Below are 19,935 nucleotides of genomic sequence, written 5' to 3' on the forward strand. Positions count from 1 at the left end.
TTTCTGTGTGATCCTGTTCCCTTAGTCCTGTCTCTGCGTCTTTCCCCTTTGATTGTCTCCCAGGTGTGTCTCGTTCCCGTGATTGCCCCGTGTGTATTTAGTCTCTCCTGTTGTCTGTGTTCTTCGTCGGGTCCTTGTCAATTGAATGTCAATTGATCGTCTATTGATGTCACCTGTCTCCGTGCTGCCAGTTTCCTCGTGTTGTTCCCCGCTGTTCCTTGTCTTTGGAATTATTCATTAAACATATGATTTTCATCACATCCTGCGTCTCTCCTCACCTATCTCCACATCTCCTCCTGACAGTCTACATATTTTTCAGTCTGTATTGTTAAACTTACAACTAAATCTTGATTTTTTTTTATCCTCCTTTTACGAGTGATTTTTCTCATAAATTGGGACACTAACATGTTATGTGAAAGTAAGCCTTGGAGACAGCTAAATGTTAGCCAGCAGCTAAATCTGGTTCTGTGCATCTCTTTTCTTGTGAATGTATGTCACTGTGTGATTCAGAATAAATTAACATCCAATCATCAACTGATGTTTATTTATATCACTGTGCCAAAAAAACAACAACTAGTTGTGTTGAAATGTTAACAGTTCATTTGATCTTTTGTCAGATTAATAAGTGGATCTTAACTGTTCAAACTTCCTTTCTTTAATAATTGGGTGTCAGTAAGCAAGCCGATTTCATCCTGCTCAGAAGTGTTCAGTAATTAAATGCATTGCACACAATCTAATGCAGAAATGATTTTCATTTCAGCTCAGAAGAGATTAATGATGGCGATGTCTTAGTTCACAGTATGTGATCAATGATGAGTCAGATTCTGACATGGAGCAAAAACACCACAAAAAAAAACAACAAAAAAAACAAGCAGCTGACCACTGAAAAACTGTTTTGCTGGTTTGCTCAGTAGGAGGAAAGAAAAACTGCAAAGCTGATCACCCAGCTGAACTTATTTTCTTGATGACATTGGCTTGGTGTAATTGTAAACTTCTTTTAAGTTAAAATAACATCTATCAAAGTTATCCATCGGTAAAAGTAGGCATGGGCTACTATTATTGTTTATTATTGTATATTGTTGTTGTTGTGTATGTTTATTGTACTTGACAGTCATTTCTCATTGCCAAGAAAACAGTGACCGATTGAAGATACTCTAGAAGAGTTTGAGTGCTATAGAGTACGACTACTTAATGAATCCAAGACTAGTAGTATTCTTGAAAGTTTATTTTTGTTTTACTAATTTAACATTAAAATATCAGTATGCAGCAGCCTAAATACTGTTATTTTCTGTTCATGTTGTGCTTGGCTCACTTTGTTTATTCAAGAGTTGTTTCGGGAAGTGAGAATTTGTGTTATGGTTTTGAAACTCATTAAAATATTTTATTTTATAACATAATCATGATTATTGTTTGGGTTTGTATTATATTTGTATTAGTTTTCTTACCTGAGTGCTTCAACTTAGCATGTTTAATTTTTGTCATCATGACCTGTTTTGGTAGGAGGGTGCAATATATTGTGGTATGTTTGAAAATCATCTAACAGATTGGAGATCTCTCCCAAAATAATAATGTTGAGTGCATCCATAGAGACACAGCCCTGTGGTACATACACCAAATCATTACATAAAAGACATAAAAGCAACACTTATAAAGTGAATCACTTCAATTACAGTGCTTTATTAGGAAGGCACTTGATCTGTAGACTCTCCTTCTACCAATTATTTTTTATAAAGGCAGATTTTTAGTTGGAGCAAAATCTACTTTTTGAAAATTAGACTGGTAGTGAGTGAGTGTTGAAGGTAGAACATTTCTCATCCTGTTTTTTGAGGATGTACCCAGGACTCTACGCTATGCTCCTTACAGCCTGAGAAAAGTTTGGACACTTCTGCACTTTATCCTGTATATTTTCTAAGAAACCTTTAAATTCACGGACAGGCAAATTTTGCATTTTTTAAATCCTGATGTTGATAACCAGACTATGGCTACATGTAGGTAAAGGAAGCCTTGACTTTTAACAAACACACTGATGTTTGTGCTGTTATTTAAGCGGCATTACTCTGATCTTTATTCATTTAAACTTTTCAAGAAATAATTGAGAAAATGAATGTTCACAAGGTGTCTAAGATAACTAAGCAAGCATTAGAAAGTACTAAGTACTTTGAGCAGCTAAAGTTAAAACAGAGCAAACAAAAGAAATGACAACATCTCACAAACAAATCTTTTGGTCTTTGTGTCTGTGGCTTAAGATGAAGGATCTGTTGTAACCCTGAGAGTTTTCACACAAAGCCACTGTTTAGTAGGTGTATTTCTCTAGAAAAACAAGTCATTATTTTTTAAGTCACTAGTAAGCAGTAACATGTTTTTTTGAACCAGAGGTGTGGATAACACTTAAAGGGCTAAACTGCAAACCCTTAATTAACCCTTTGTATTCATATTGTCGCTTGTTTTACAGTTCACAGAGATAAAAGCAGGCGATTTATGCTGTAGTGTATGAGTGTAAAGTGAAAGCAAGCAGCGACTGTCAATGGTCTATGTAATGGACTCAACGGCAGAGAGAGTTAATTACAATAATGTGCCAATTTTGACATGATTGGGGGGTTGCTGGTGTTGAAATATTGCATTTGGTACCTTTAAAATTGTGAACAAAGAGGTATAGTAGCAGACAAATTAAGTCAGGTGAAGTAAAGACAGTGAGGCTCTGAATGTGAACAAGAAAAAAACACAAAAGGATTCAAATTATGGTCCATTGCTGGATGAGAAAAGAAGTGGGTTTGTTGTGTTCTAATGATAGCAGGAGAAGATTAGGAAAGAAAAAGGAGGCAGAAGGACAGATGATGGAGAGATAGGCTGACAGAAGTGACTGTGGCGGTGAAAAAGAGAGCAGAAAGATGTATGGGTCTGGCAGAGGAGTGAGTCATTGAAGGGAGACTGGACGAGATAATGGGGAAAGGAATGGAAGAAGAAAAGGGATAGATGAAGGACTCACTTAAGATGGTAATGCCAAACGCACTAAAGGGAGGGTGATGGGAAATGGAAGGGTAGGAAATCGCTCATTGGGGACGGTTAATGTGAATCGGGCTCTGAGAGAAATGACAACTTCTCGGGTAACAGGACAGAACAGAGCGACAGTCTGCGTGTACAGGCGGGTGTGCGAACAGACGAGCGATGGTAGGGGAGAGCGTGAGCGCACAGAAAGAGAAAGAGGCTGTAATATAGGCAAGCAAAGCTTTAATGGGGCGGAGAATAACGTAAATGGGAAGAAGGAGGGAGTGTAAAGGCTCAGTGAAGGCTGTGCAGTGTGCAGAGCAAAAACAGATTTGGAATATTTTTGCAGCAGACAGTCCTGTCTAACTCCGGATAGTCACAAAAGATAAATGTGAACATATTTGGCAAAAAAAAAAAAAAATCGATGCGCTTGCACACCTAGGTTTGTGTGATGTGTGTGATAACTTACGAAACAGCAGCATACTGGCGTTGGAGGAACCCAGACGGTTTGAGGCGAAGCAAGTGTAGTTGCCAAAATGTTTCTCTGTCACATTGGTAAACAGCAACAGCGAGCGCGTCTTCTCGTTTTTGATCCGTAAGGTGTTGTCATTCTCTACTGGCCTGGGTTGTGTGTGCAAAAGCAAAGAAAAGAAAAGGAAAGAAACAGAACGATTGAGTCCTTTTTAGAGAAACGGAAAGAAAACCCAGCATAATATCACACCTCCTGACTCAGTCTGCCGAGAAGAATACATAACTCTGTCATTTGACAGTTTTGCAGCAAAGTCTCTAATAATTATCTTACTTTGTAACAACATTTGAACTCTCACTGTATTTAAACAACAAATGCTTTGTAAAGGAGCATTTGTTTCGTTTTGTTTCAAACGAAAGCTTGATTTCTATTAGCGCATAATTGTCTAACAGATACCAAATCACACATGTTTATGTGTGTTGTTTCATTCCATTCTACTGAATATGATAGAACAACAGTATGTTTAAGTTTGCTCATGGCTGTGACAATCAAGACTTTTGCTGCCCATTCTCCTCGTTAAGGTTACACAACATACAATGTGAATACATTGCCAACACATGCAATTTTCACATAACAAAGGAGTGTTAGAGTTGAATAACTAATATTCAGCCAGTTGGACAGAATCTCATAGCACCGGACACAAATGACAAATCATTCAAAATGCTAAAAGTTCAACAGAGTGGGATACACAGATGACAATAAGAGAAAAAAGAATTGTAATATTTGTCATTGCAATATTTATCATTATTTTCTCCATCACAGCAGTTTCTAATCTTGTCTAGCTCTACTGTGTATTATGTTCTTGTCCAGTCTTGTAGGTCATAGTTCTGGTTGTGTTTTTACCGGGGCAAGTGTAAATATGACCAAGTTTAGATAAGTCATTATTTTTCTTGCAATTTCCTGATTTATGAAGAGCTTTGCCTCACTGAATGGCAAATTTTCTTTTCTTACCCATTTTGAAAAGAGGCACTCATGGGAGGTTTTGTTATCGACTGTTTACAAGTTTAATTTGAGGCAAATTAGATGTAACATGGAACTAATAAGCACAAATAAGGATGAGTAGCTTAAGCATATTATTCTTTTCTTCAGACAGATAACACTCAGAGGTGAAGTGCAGGGGAGAGTATTTTCAGAACCGACTCAGAAGTGAGCCAAGAACAAGTGCCGATGGCAAAACACACTGTAGTTCATTTTGCCCCTAAAGTCAAAAGTTGGATCTCAGAATAACATCAAAACTTGTTGCACGTCTTAACTCGGAGGACTTACAAATTGTTCTACTACATGATCAGACAGTTTTATTTTTTAGCAATACAAGCTAAGACCAAGGTATTTTATTACACAAACCAGCTTTCCTGACCCTGGTTAAGAAAAACATCCCCACAGCATGATGCTCCCACCACTGTGTTACACTGTGAGGGTGGTTCATTCAGGATGACATGCTGTGCTATGTCCCTGCTACACAAAGCATTTTATATACACACCAAGAGGAACACCTTTCTCCAGATTTACTATGGGCCTTAGGGAGATTCCGGCAAACTTTAGCCAGGACTTCCAGGCTGAACACACCACAAATACACTTGTTTTTTGAAGGCAACATATTAATGTATCTTGATTAATTGTTCTATGCTATTTTATCTTAATCTATCACATGAAATAAGGTTGTATTGTGTCAAAATATGTGAGAAAGGTCAAGGAGTATGAATACTTTTCCACCTAACGGTACTTTTGGCAGCATAGAGACATTTTTTATTCAGCTGGCCATGCACATATGGCTTCATAGACTTTGACTGGACTGTCATACACAGCAATAAAATTAGTGTCTGAAAATGCACAGGCAGTTTAATTTTAAAGCACTTTTAAAGCAAAAAATAAAAAAGTAAAAAAAAATAGATAACTTAATAAATATTACTCAACTCTGCTCCTCAAGGAACAGAGTTTAATGTTTTAGGTGTTTTCCTGCTTCAACACACCTAATTAACAGGCTTTTACTGAATTGGAATCATCTGAATTGAGTATTGTAAAGCAGAGAAACAAATAAAATACGCAGTGCAAAATGAAATAAGGAGTAGGGTGGGGAAACAGTGACCTAAGGTATGTGTCTAATAGGAAGTCTTGAAAATAACAACCGCTCGTTTTGAAATAAAAAAAAAGTCACAGAAGATTCTGAAATCTGTTCTTGTGCTTTGGTATTTTGTAACAAATGATTATGAGGAAATTTTTCCGGGATTTTTTCTGAGAGAAACCACACAGCATGAGTCAAAAAAAAAAACAAAAAAAAATAAACCAAAAAAAAAAATAAAACAGAACTACTAAGCTTTTAGATATTCTTCATACTCAAGTTTTAAATAAATGCTACAGTTTTGCCAAATGATGTTAACATATTAACATCATGAATACAAATTTGTTCTCAAGCTTAACTTTCAAACTGAGCCTCTCAAAATCCTGTTTACTTACAAGGTTACCAAACCAGAGCTGGGTCAGCTTGACATCTCAGTTCACCAAAGTTTAGGTTGAATTATACGGATAAGCTTTCCTTTCAATTACTAACTTTGTAATTTTATCAAAAACAACTAATTCTCATCAGAATCAACACGTATCTGGTAGAAATTAGACTATTACTCAAAGTTAATGAAGTCTATAGTCTTGTAGCAACTCATTTAACTCCTTTAACTGTGCATACCTAATTTACTGTCTTCCTGCCTCTCAATCAGAGTACACAATGCACTCACATTTTTCTATGTCACTTTTTCTGTCATCATTAAGCAGGGAATTGTTGTGGCTCCTGAACCCATCATTCTAACCCTCTGAGAAATTTGATGCCTAAAAGATGTTTCACAGAAATCCATAATGGCTTATTTGCATTTAGATATTGAGTTAAGATGGAATACATTACATCCTGGCAGCATCACAAACAAACTTTATTTTTCTGAGCGTTCATCCTATTAAGGCTCTATGCGTCACCAGCTTGTTTCTACACTATTTTAGCCACAATTCCTTAAGGGAAGAGTTTGCTTACATATTTAGTGACTCTCTTGTGAAGACAAAAACTAGGCCCAAAAGACAAGTGTTGCAAAAGGTCATTGAAGAAAACTATTCAAACACATTTGTGCTGTCTTAACGGCATATGGAGACATTCCTTAAACATAACTGTCTTACATTTAATGTAAAAAAGCACAAATTGTATTTTTACATAATTGTAAGCTTTTCTTAATAACCTTCTAATAATCCCAACTACTTGTTATTGCAGGGGCTTAATATATATTTCTTCAATTTGCTTGTAATAAAAGAGTAATTAATGAGCTGTCCAAATACTTCAGTGTAATATGGTTGCATAAATATTGTAGCTATACATTATCAATTGAACTGAAGCCTCTTAGCATTTTTCCGACATTGACAAACATAAATCTGAAAAGATTCACCATTAAATGAAGTTGTAGAGAAGTTTAAAGCACGATTATCTTGAAAAGCAGCACCACTTTTAATATCTCAGAGTACTGTTCAGTGCATCATCTCAATTTGAAAAGATTTTGAAACATCTACAATCAAGAAACGACCATCCTGACGGGCTGGACAAGAAAAGCAGTAATCGGAAAAGCATGCCCATGGTAACACTGGAGGAGCTGCAGAGATCCTCAGCTAAAGAGGGAGAATCTGCCAACAGGTTGACTTTTAGCTGCGTCTTTTTCAAATTTGGCCTCTCTGTATCTGTATCTGTGAGAAGTATCCTGTTATTGAGCAAAAGTCATAAGAAATCCTATTTACCACAAGCTGCGTAGGAGACACGGAGCAGGAAGGGGCTCTGAATACATGAGACAAAAAAGTTCCCTTTTTGACATACAGGCAAAACCTTTCCTGTGGTAGAAAACTAACCTTTCCAGTGCAAGCAAAATATATATTTGTTAATACATTTTGATAACAGATGTAAAATATGAATCAGTGTCACCACAAGAAAGACTTTTTCAGAAAATCAGACGTGTCAAAACTTAGATTAGGTTATGAAGAGTATTTATCAAAATGCATCCATGTAGACTCTAAAAGGTTTTACAGTGGTTTCATATGGTCATAGGGAAATAATCTCAACAACTCTGACCTATTTGCTCTGTAATCTTTGGTGGTCTTACCTATGATCGTCTCTGTACCACTCAAACGTAGCTGGTGGGACTGCCATTGCATCACACCTCAAGATGGCTGTCTTCCCTAGATTTGCAGGCATGTTCTTCATGTCTGTGATCATCGGAGGGTCTGGTGAAAAAATAATAAAATTGAAAATTAAAATCAGCAAGAGATAATTCAGTAATTAGTACACACACCACATTTTACTGAATAATGAAGTCTGATCTGATGGGGGTTGCATACAAGGTTGAAAAATGCCCACAGAGAACGAAATTAAAATGTGCATTCACAACTAATGCATTCACAACATTAACATATATTATTAATAGATAATTATGCACATGAGGTTGAGCTGGATTACGACCACTGGGCTTTTGTGTCCTGCAAACAGAGTGGTACTTACAGTTTACCGTGACTCTGACCTTCTGCTGGTCAGGTGGAGCCACGCCGTTGTGGGTGATACATTCGTAGTCCTCAGCCTGCTGCCTCTTGATCTCCGTGATATCCAAGAACTCCCCCTCACTCACCAGTCCATCTAATTACAGAAAGGGTAAAGTCAAAGGTCACAATACATCAAGTGCAAGGTGACTCGGTCTGCAGATTTACGGCTCACTACTCGAAGCACAACGCACCCTTCCAGCTTTAGACAGTTTAAGAGCATGCAGAAGGCCAACACGCAAATAACTGCAAATGAAGCATCATTCAATTCTGCCTGGAAATATTGATGTAGAAAGATGGGGGATGTGGTGGAAATCAATATCATGATAATTAAAGCCGTAATGACATGATGAAACGGATGATAATGAATTTATCAGCAAACACTAATGAAACATTTGTAATGAAGAAAAATTGATCATATTGCAGTTTTTGCCAGCGGCCGATTCGACAGCGACAGAAAATAACTGCACTGGTTCATGTAGAGAAAACTAACACCCTCTGACGTACGCGGCACTATTACTTTTGAAATGCCAGGGGAACTTGGGCACTTTTCAACAAACAACTGGATGAGCCGGGGTGTAATAGCTAATTTGCCACATTACATGGTGAGAAGAATATTTGGCGGTTGTTTGATGTTGACAAACTCCCAGGTGCAGCTAAAACCAAATTAGTCAGTCTAGCGCTTTTCCTCGGGCGACGAACATCTCTTCAGAGGTGGAGAGTCGAGGGAATAGACTGCAAGTTATTGCTCCTTCATGTGGGGGAATTGATGTTATTGGCTCGAGAGTGACAGAGACAGAGACAGGAAAAAAAACAGAGGACGAGACTGACGGTGCACTCGTTCCATCCAGTCAGCCTTAGCAGCCAGCTGTCTCTTAGCCCTTAAAACCATCAGGCCTATTTTTTCTTCCTTTTTAACCAATTAAAGAAGCCAGACTGTGTAACACAGCATAACATATAACCTCACAGTTAACCAGCTATTAATTTGCTACTTACTTTTCCATTTGAACCCTCCTCTAAGGAATAATAACAAACAAACAAAAAAAAAATCCCACCAATCTACTGTCAGTCTGTAGACCTTTAGCTCCCATCATGAACTCTGCAGCAGGAAATTTAAGAACAACACTCACACACAAACACCAAAAAGACACTAAACGCTACAATTATTCCTGTCAGAGATTAGCGCTGCGCTTCTAATTGAAGATTATGCTGGAGGATTATTAGTGAGGCTACTGAGCTGGAGACGATCCATCGTGGCTGAGCGGAGAACGCCGACACTATGACGACTGCATGTGCCACCCAAGAGATGGCAGGCAGACGCTAAGTGTCGCGGTCGGGTGGTTGCAATGTTATTCACTCATTCCATTAGTGAACAAGGCACACCGCAGGTCTCTTGTGACATCTTTTTTAAGCAGGCAAAAACAGTATATAAAAAATCAGTACACTTTTAAAATGGTAAAAAAAAAAAAAAAATATATATATATATATATATATATATATATATATATATATATATATATATATATATATATATATATATGACAAGACAAATCACTGCAGAGCATCTTTCTTCCTTTAATGTGACCTACAACCTATGCAATTCAGCTCAAAACTTTTAGGAACCTAGTGATCTAAAGTGAGACAAACAGAAAAGATGCCCTCAAAATCTGGCAAATCTGAAGAGTTTTTGCAACGTTTAGACAAATATGCCAAGGTGTGTTATTCTCATTGACTCCTGCTGGAGAAAAGACTATTGTGTTAACATTAAACAGTGACTGAAAAATCAGGAGCTTAAATGTGTTCATATTAGTGCAACCACTTTGCTTTAGTTCTTCAGTTGTTAGTCTTCAACCCAATAAATGTCACTGTTCTTATTAGTGGCGTTAAAGCTGAAAAAAAGTTGGTAATTATTTATTCTCTTAATTAATGTCACATTTAGAAAACTAGTAAACAAATAAATCTGGCATTTTAACAGGGCCGTGAAGATTTTTCTGACTCACTGTAAACTGACAACATTAACAGAGGAGTTGTAAGAAATAAAGACGACAAATTAAATGACACATTGGAGTAAACAAGTGCTAAATTTTACATTGCAGACATAAAGACCGATAATATGCAACGCTCGGAAGAAGACGCAGAGATGAAAGGTAAGTAGGATGGGGAAAAAAAAAAGAAGCCACACAGAGGAAAACGGTAACGTGTCAAGTTGGGTTCTTGATATGCTTGGTATTTTTTCACTGACAATTCATCGACAGCTCCTACAGACTGTATGATGTAATGTGACAGCCCCTCTCTTGCTCCATCCCCTGAGATCTGTGGACATGCCTTGCACACTTCTTTGCACTTTGGCGGGTGATCATATCTTAGCAGACGGCCTCTGGCACTCCTACAATGGTCAGTAAAATACAGCTCCATCAACCACTTAAGGCTTTTGAAGGAGCCTAACTCCTGACCACCAGAGATAATTGGATTCCACCTTGGAGGAGAGGGAAAGGGAGGAGTGTGAATGAACAAAAATGGGGGAAAGGATCAGGACGCTTGGCTTTCCCCAGCAGTGAAATGGTGCTCTATTTTTCGACGGCACTGAGAGTCTGAGTGGATCTTCAGGTGCTTGATTTCTGGGCTTCTCTGATCCGTTTCCATTACAAAAACTACATTGATGGCAAAGAGGACTGTAGTTAGGCTGAAAAAGAGAATAATGGGGAGACAAAAATGTATTTTATTAGGAACTCTGAAACGGAGGACTCATGTGTGCCTGTTTTTGTGAACAATTTGGTGATTGTTACTACAGTGCTGACCTGATTTATTGGGTCTAGTGTAAATTAATTATCGGTAAATAAGGTTTTGATTGCAAAAATATAACCTTACACTAAAAACCTTCAGAAAACCCCAACCTTTCATTTGAGCACACTTATTTGGTGATCTCTGACCCTAACCCTACCCCTACTGACCATGGAAGCGGTTTGATTTTGTTGTTTGGTTATCAACTGCTGCTTTGGTAAAATGTTTCTATCAATATTGTATTGATACGAAATTATGACTTAATCTCAGTTTTCTGCCAGAGGTTGCCAGATTTTAATTCAAAATGTTGTATTTCCAAGAAACCACAGTTTCATATCTAACAAGGTTAATAGAACATTTAAAAGATGAAAAAGCCCATAGCATCATGGATCCTCCGCCGTAATTCACAGTAGGTGGGTCTTTAATAAAAGATATATGGCATTACCTTGTACATTAGATATAATTATGTGAAGCCCAGATATGGGCCACCTGCCTTGATCTTACGATGTCTGCAGCAAAGTTTAGAAAGCTTTCAACTTTAAAAAGCATCAAGTAAATTTACTTCAGTTAAATCTATTTTTTTTCGTGTAAGAAAGTGTACTCAGATTAAAAGGTGAATTTTTGAATGTGACAATTGCCACTGTATTTCAGTAATTTAGCAACTCAGCTAAATAGGATTTTTTTTTAAACTATTTAAAATGCTTAGTAACATGTTTTTACTAATAATTTCATCAAAACAATTAAATTAGGTAAAGATTGGTAAATTGACTTGTTGATTAACGTTCTGCAGACTGATTTGGGGACTTTAGCTGCATTTTGAGAACATTTATCATTATCACTGTAATAAACTGAGAGCTGAAATTCATTACTTAGATTGATTAGGGAACAGTAATCAAGATACATCATTGTCTCAGCTGAAAATAATTTCTCTAAGAAAAGTGAGAGGGAAGCAGTCTCGGTCTGCACCTTTGCAGAGTTGACTTATGAAAAACCTGCTGCAGAAGATTTTTGGTACATTATGTATTAAAATATTTGAAAAATAGTGTGCTGAGACCAAGCGGGAAGCAATTTATTCCCTTGATAAAAACAAAGTTTTACAAAGTCATAACTCTCGTTAGGAAGTTTTGGTAAAACACTTTTATGACTGTAAATCATTTATCATTCGTGCATCGGACCTATAAATCCTAGTCTGTGTTGTCACCACATTTTAATTCAGATTTAGATTCAGAAAACGGCATTCATATCCAGTTATAGAAACTCAGAAAAGATTTACGTAAAACCAAAGACACAGGTGCTGTTAATTGGAGTCTATGACAACAATAATCAGAAATAACAACGATTAATATAAAAATAATATAAATGACAGAAAGCAGATGAAGCAAACAGACAAGCCGGATGAGCCTCCTTTTAGGACAAGAGAGTACATGCACAGTTTTTTATTTTTTCAGGAAAAAACAAAATGAAAATACAGTAAAATGTTTGCAAATTTGCAATAAAAGGACACAACATTAAGTGTCTAACTGCTATCATGATAACAAAAAGCCCCCATTTATATTAAGCTTTATATATTTTGTCATGCAGACAGAGTGAGTCCCAGGAGACGCCAGCAACAAAACAAAACGCCAATAACCATTTTTCCACTGATCTTAACTCCGACAAAAATATGTCCAATATTAATCTGCACTTGTTTGGCTGTCCAATACAAGAAGTGACACCTTTGGCCTGTCAAAACAACTTGTGTTTTATCACAAATCCTTCTATGAACAGTAAACAAGATTTTGCCTGTGGTAATTACCCGCAGTTCAAAGTGCACTGACATACTAAGGTTACTAGTGGAAACCATGATGGGTTTTATAACTCAAGACAAACAAACAAGTGTGTAAGTACCAGTGATAAAGTAAAATATAAAAAAGGGTCAGGCATTAACACCAACACTGTGCCAAAGTAAAGAGCAATACACTTGTCCCACATCTGCTGCCATGAACAGAGAGGCTGGTATATGCTGCTCTGTTTTTCACAGGTTATATGAAGAACCTCAACTCGTTACTGTATCCCACTCCTGCCATTCTTGCATGAAAGAGTTGATTTAATTTTAAGTGCAAAAAAGTCTCTCATGTCTATGAGCTTTTTGTGCTTCCTTGATATCTCTTGGCTGCTTTTCTTGTCAATATTTTACCACATTTGCATATGAACTTTGAAATTCACATACTTGATTTAGAAGGAAGATTTTTCTTTTGGTAGCTTCTCAAAGAAAATTCAAGTTGGTGTAGATGAATGAAAGCTAGCCCTCTGGCAAAAATCTTCTTAAATGTCTTTTGTGATGAAAAAGGAAACTTTGGTTCTTTTTAACTATTTTTGAAAAAAAAAAAAAAAATCTGCAAAAAAGTTTGCCTTATCCAGATCTGACCTCTGCTGTTCCTGCTTTTTCTCTGCATTAGAATAGCAGCCAAGGGATTTAATTTTATTTTATTCCACTGTCCTCTTTATAGGCATCATTGAAGTTAGTTTTTAACATAACAAAATGCTTAATAATAAACTTATCACTCAACCATAGCTGGCTGAGTGACTCATTGACTGACTGTGTGTCTTTTGTTTTCTTCTGCCTTTAAACTCTGAAAAGAATACATTTTTTAAAGAAATGGATTATTTACATTTTAGTTTGATTTAGAAGCTCATGTCTCATCCTCCCACCACCTTCCTTGACAAGCAGTATGTTCAGGCTAAGTCTTTCTATTTTAAAGGATTGCATCCGAGGCTCTATTTGACAAAATGCCAAGTTTTTTGCTGTGTGGGTAAATGATGGAGCTCATGTTTGGGTGAGTCAAAGATCACATCTGTGCTTCGGTTAAGATAAAGAAGGCGGCACCTGAAAATAATGGTGCAGCAGAGTCTCACTGCAGCATGCAGGGACGATCTCAGGAAACTGCAGACACACTCCGAAGGTTTCAGGGACTTTAAGCAGGTGCCTGTGACCTCTGAGGTCCTCCGGCTCCTCCTAATCCACAGCCTCCTGGTGTAAATTCACACATCAACACACACGCACACACACGCTCCATCCAACTTAGGTTCTTCTCCAGAATGCCCTCCCTGCAGTTTTTCTCTGCAGTCTCTGAGTAATGGGGACAGATGGCTAGCAGCTTCTTGCTGTTTCTTTGGGCTCAACAACCCCCCCATCCCCTATCTACAGCAACCCCTGGTCTCCTACAACTGATGGCTTGGTTGTAGAAACTCCCATGGAATAGCAATGTGGGCGCTATCTCATTCTCTGCTCGCTGAGGGGTTATGAGGGGGTAGAGGAAGGGAGGGAGGATGAGATGATGGGGGCGGCTAGAGAGGGAGGATTACTGCTGACAGAGGAGAAATGCTGTAGGCTTTCAAGTGAGGACAACCGCACAGAGTTTGTGATGCGGAGTTGTGTCTGTGTGTGTTTGTTGCAGGTGTGCACTCATGCGTGTCTTCCTTTTCTCCTGTTTACTTCTGTGTTTCTGTGGGTGTGTATGATCTCCACTGGGCTTGTCCCTGCCCCAGGTACTGTACTCTACTGTGCAGCATCACAAACAATACTTGTGCGAAGAAGAGCAAACACGGGCAGGAACACAGGAGAGGAGGGGGATCCGACCTTTGAGCAAGCCTATAGCTGACTGTACATACACCAGTACAGTTGTTTGTTGAATATATTTGCCCTGCAGTGTAATTACTGTATGTTTCAGTAGTTGTTCACACTGACCTATTTACTATTACTATCCTGCTGCTGTTTATTATCTACAAAACAACTTTTAAAGCAAAACATCATCCAGCAGTAGACAGCGTGAGGGTGAACACTGCTGGAAACATGATGCAATAAAACTAATATCAAATATGGTTTGCCTTAATGTTGTCGAACAAAGTGCAATACATAAAGTAGCACAAAAATGTAAAACAGCAGAAAATGACATAATAAAAATGATACAGATTAAAAATAGGCATTCTTCTTTAATGCTGTAGCTCTTCAAAACACTAAAGAGAAAGCAATTTGTACGTCTAGGTGAGCTGAATGACTAAGAAATACATAGAAAACATTGTGTCCATTAAATACGTCACATGTTCAAGTCAGTTGTCAGAATCAGATATCACTCTATCCAAAGCTTAATATTTCAATTTTGTACAACTTAAAACCGAGGAACATTAAATATTGAACATTAAACCCCGAACCATAACACGCATTGTGTTTGTAGAACTGTAGTTTCAAAATTACAGACAAGATATCCTAGCAAAGGATAATGAGGGGAGCTGAGAAATTTAGTGGACTCTATCCTCCGTTCAGAGCTTAGCGTAGTTATAGGAACATGAATTCTGTCAGAGAGTCCTCAACTAAACAGTTCCCATCAGGCAAACCACACAGCAGCTTCAAAAGCTGAACCACTAGGCTGCTTCACAGGTTTCTGCCTCCAGTTGTTAAAAAGCTGAGATGAAGGGACACAACCCGGATAGGTGGCTGACCATCATAGGGCAACATAGAGACACACAGCCATGCTCACACACTCACACCTAAGGACAATTTAGAGAGACCATTTACCTAACTGTCACGTTTTTAGGAGGAAGCCGGAGTACAGAAACAGATCCTTTCATTTTTATCTTTATGTATGATGCTATAAAATCAGTGCTCCCAATTAGAGCTGTAAAGTCTTTACACTTGACACTTTTCAGAGGCAACGCAAAGATTGTTTTGTCTCAGTCTGAACTGATAACAACAAAGATGTGAGCTTGTATGCTACAAAAACTGCACTCATGACATCATCATGAATTCAAACACATCCAGAAGCAAAAACGGTCCGATTTGAAGCCCAGTGTAGCCGTGCGGCCAGTGTGGCGCAGGCTGCAAGGGTGGATGAAGACAGATGTCGACAATTATAGGTGGTGCAGTGGGAATAATTACGTGTAATGTGCGGGTATTCAGGACAAAACATTAGGAGAAATGCAAAATGATTTAGGCAGGGGACAGAATAAACTGTTAGATTTAAGAGAGATGACACAGGGACAAAGGATAAAGAGATGGACGCAAGCTGAATGCTGATAAGCCTGCAGGTTGGAAAAGAAAGCATGGATAGACTTCAGCTGGCTGAATATGGACAGGGATGAGCGTATAGACTGGGAGATAAAGGCAAGGGTGTTAACATAAGATATCTGGATGTGACAACAAGAAAACAAGAATCAGTAGCTTACATTTCTGGTCCTTCCATGTGACTGTGGGCTCCGGCCGGCCGACTGCCAGACAATAAAGGTTTACATTCTCTCCCTCATTCACCGACACGCTTTTTGAGATGTTTACGATTCTTGCTGGCACTGAAAAAACAAGATTTCACCATTAAAACCCGACCTCAAAATCACCTTTCACTCTCATAAATTATTGATAAGGTTTGGCCTTGCAGTTTATTAAGGTGTTAAGGTCTTTTGCGTTTCAGACAGACAGGCAATCAGCTGATTAATGATCTGCGCCTGGGTGCTTACTGAACTGTGCAACAATATGGTCGACCATCTACTTAAAATGCAATAGATCTTTAAGCTCCTGCGAATGAACATTAAAATGCCCTCCTTCTAACACTTGATCTCATTTCATCCTTAGCTGGGAAGAACATCCATTAGGTTACTCACTTTTGGAGGAATTTTTGTTTTCTTGTATTCCTTTAACATAATGACCCTAAACTCAAAGTACTGGTGCACTACATATGTTCTTAGTCTGATATCATGATGGGCCTTGAATTTAAATGACCACATATCATTATTTTTAATGAGCTTGGCTCAGAAATTTGTAACATCAACTGAGGATTTTCATGTTATTTCTTTCTGGAGTGGAAGGCTTGCAGTGATAAAGCACAGATTGCAGTGATGCTACTGCTCGGGGGTATAATTATTTTGTGTACTACCAAGCTCTGACTTCAATTGGAGGCAACCTGGAGCTGAACATAAACAGTCATCCTTGCCAGCTTTCAGATCCTGCAGACATAGCTGCTTTTAAATGTGTTAGTAAAGTGGCTTATATTCACCTGTGACCAACCCTTATCATTTACATTTAAGCAAAACGTAACTAATACATCTATCTGTAGTTTTATTCTGCTGGCAATGTAACTATTATATGAATACAACAATTTACCAGACCATAAACTGTAAATAGGGGGTGTGAGGCCCTCCCGGCAGTCCTGCATCAATACTTTGTGTCACTCAAAATCAGTCAGTTTCACTACACTGAGTTGCTGACGTGATGACTGAGCCTCAGTCATGAGCCTACGCTGACAGTCACTGTATTTAGTCAGACAGTTGGACTGCCTCCTGTGCATTTAATCTACTCAACACAGATGCTCATTCATTCGTGGCATGCCCAAAATTCTGTTTACGGTTAATGGAAAGTTAGCAGGCTATAGAAACAAAATATGAAATGCATTTAAGTTCTTCTGCCGGACGCCTTCATATTCCCCGTCACCTGCTATGCTGTAATTACAACCTAAATATTTGTATCATAGCAATCTCTATCAATAATACCATTTATAGTTTAGTTTAGTTGAAATACTTCCTTTGGCATGAATTTTTATAATAATTCTGATACATTTGAAATACTGATTACAAAATATTACGTACAAGCTTAAATTGATAAATCAACACACCCTATCTAATTTTTGTTAAACATTCCTTACCAGGTTGGAGCCTGACCACACACTTTTTGAAGTTATTAGCAAACTTCTGACATATTTCTGGCAGGATATTTGAATAATATTATTATCAGAAGGTTTATTTTTCTCATCCTGACCTGACTTTCAACTGCAGTTTAAAGATTTTCAATAAGGTTGAGATAAAAATCAGGACGTTTAAAGCAGTTTTCCATCTAAAAAACAAATTAATGTGTTTCCTTTACACTCAGCAGTTACTGTCAGTGTTTATTTGTTGTAAAACTCTGGTAGTAATGACCACCTTGACTTTAAGAAGTCAAGCTTGGGATTTCAAACTTACAAATACCATGTCATCTGTCAAGCATGAGGGCAGTTTATTGTACTGTGTGTTGGTTTAGATGTCATTTATAATGGTGGAATTGCTTACATAATGAAGAAAGATGGCCACATCTAAATTCTTCAACTTAACTTTCGCTCATTACCAAAATGCTGAAAACATGAATCCCAAACACTCGTCAAAACAGGTTTTAGGACAGATAAAGCAGCTAAATTAACTTCTACAATGATGCTGACTTCAACCCTGCTAAGACATGTGAACTATTCACAAAAGATCCATCCTTTCCAGTAAACCAACCAGTTTTAAAAAAAAGTCTACGATTGCTGATAAGGCTGGCCATAAATGCTGAGTTGTTTGTCGGTAACTTGCTGAGGGACATTTGATCAGATATTAACGGGTTGGTATGTGTAAATCTTGACTTTACTTCACACATGTTTTCAAATAACAGAAAAAATCTGTAATAAATTAATTCCATCTTGAAAAACAGATCATTTCAAATGCATTATTAAGAGTCAAACATTGATCAAGTTCTTACCAACAATGAGTGTATGATAAACTTTTCTTCTGCACTATATTTGCATAGCTAATGTCTAAAATTGCACCACACATAAAAATGCAGACTCCGGATGCATCAGTCTATTAATCATTCATTGCATTTAACTGCCACACATTAAAATTCAGTTGTCACATCTCAGCTGCTGACCTTGGACTATGAGGTAGACGTGGGTGATGCGGGGTTTGTTGTTGGCCTGAAAGGTGCAGGTGTACGGTCCCTCGTCTGTTACTTGCACCTTGTCGATGAGGATGGAGAACTCCCTGTTGCTGGTGTTGACCAGCGTCACTCTCTTGTCCAGGGACCACTTATCTGTCCCCGTGAAAAGGATGTTTGAGCGGTTCAGCCAAGCTTTGTGGGTCACCTCCTCGTCGATCTGACATCTGTTAGATGGCAGAGTGTGATTTTTAAGTGGCAGGATTTTCACTTCAAAACATAACATCTAGCAGCAAAATGATCATCTTTCTTGCAAAACATGCTGTACAAAGTCAAAGCTTCATAGGATAAACAAATATATTGTTGTTTTTTTATATATAAAACAATAATTGAGCTCAGACAGACCATTCTAATTTGAACTGAGTAAAAAAACATGACTTGCAGAAGAATATATACCAAATGACAATCTACATTTTTTTTCACATTAAAACCACAATCCTCAAATATGAACTATGTATTAATATGTATTATATTGGAATTGTACACAATAGACAAGCACGATTATTTATTAAGTGTTAGTTTAAGAACACATGCTTTTATAAATCTTCAATAGCAAAAATACAGTATGTGTAATGTGCATATACATGCAGCACACCTGAGCCAAAACTTGGTATTCTAACTTTTACTGCAGTTGAAGCTACAAGTCTTCCTTGGGTATATTTATCACACCTATTAACAGAGACTGATTTTTTTTTTGTCTGTTCTTTGCAAAATAATTCAACTTCAGTCAGAATAACAGGAGAAAATGTATGAATGTCAACTTTCAAGTCTGGGCACAGATTACCAATTGAACTTAGGTCTGGACTTTAACTCCATTTAACATGTTGTCTTTTAAGACTGCCTAATATTTACCCCCCATATCTGTGACCAGGTTTTCTGTTCCTGTTGATGAAAAGCATCATGATCATAATGTGGCCTCTTTCATCACTGGTTTTCTTCTCATCATTCATCTATAAAGCCCAGAGTTTTGCAGTGCATAAAGAAATAAGTTATCCCGTCCACAGATGGTCCCACCTGAGGTGCAGCTCTCTGCAGCGTGTCACAATTACTTCTCTGGTAATAAGTGAGTTGAGCTGCTGTCTTTCTATGTGCAGAAAATGCATCAAACAGTGCTCCATGAGGTCTTCACAAGTTTTATTACAAAAATTTAGTTTCTTTCCACTTCACGATTGTGTTCAACTTTGTGTTGGTCTATTACATAAAGCAGCGCTAGAATACATTAAAAGTTTGCAGTTGTGACATGAGAAAAATGTCAGGAGCTGTATGAAACAGATTGTGTTTATACTGCATGCTTGGACAGCTTTCTGCAAAACTTTTTAGCATTACAGAAGAACCCGACCTC

At 37.7% G+C, this 19,935-nt stretch overlaps 1 protein-coding gene across 2 annotated transcripts in view; it reads right to left on the reverse strand.

Moving 5' to 3' along the window:
* Window positions 1–19,935, reverse strand: part of iglon5 (IgLON family member 5) — a 147,376-nt gene that overhangs the window by 11,733 nt on the left and 115,708 nt on the right. For both annotated transcript variants that reach the window (XM_081617034.1, XM_081617035.1), the window contains exons 3-7: window positions 18,528–18,760; window positions 16,049–16,168; window positions 8,031–8,162; window positions 7,636–7,756; window positions 3,455–3,606 (exon numbers count right to left, since the gene is read on the reverse strand). In XM_081617034.1, coding sequence (XP_081473160.1) covers window positions 3,455–3,606; window positions 7,636–7,756; window positions 8,031–8,162; window positions 16,049–16,168; window positions 18,528–18,760 — 758 coding nt within the window. The remainder of the gene's footprint in view (window positions 1–3,454; window positions 3,607–7,635; window positions 7,757–8,030; window positions 8,163–16,048; window positions 16,169–18,527; window positions 18,761–19,935) is intronic.

This window comes from Poecilia reticulata, chromosome 16 (assembly GCF_904066995.2).
Source record: "Poecilia reticulata chromosome 16, P_reticulata-male-v2, whole genome shotgun sequence".
Taxonomy (NCBI): domain Eukaryota; kingdom Metazoa; phylum Chordata; class Actinopteri; order Cyprinodontiformes; family Poeciliidae; genus Poecilia; species Poecilia reticulata.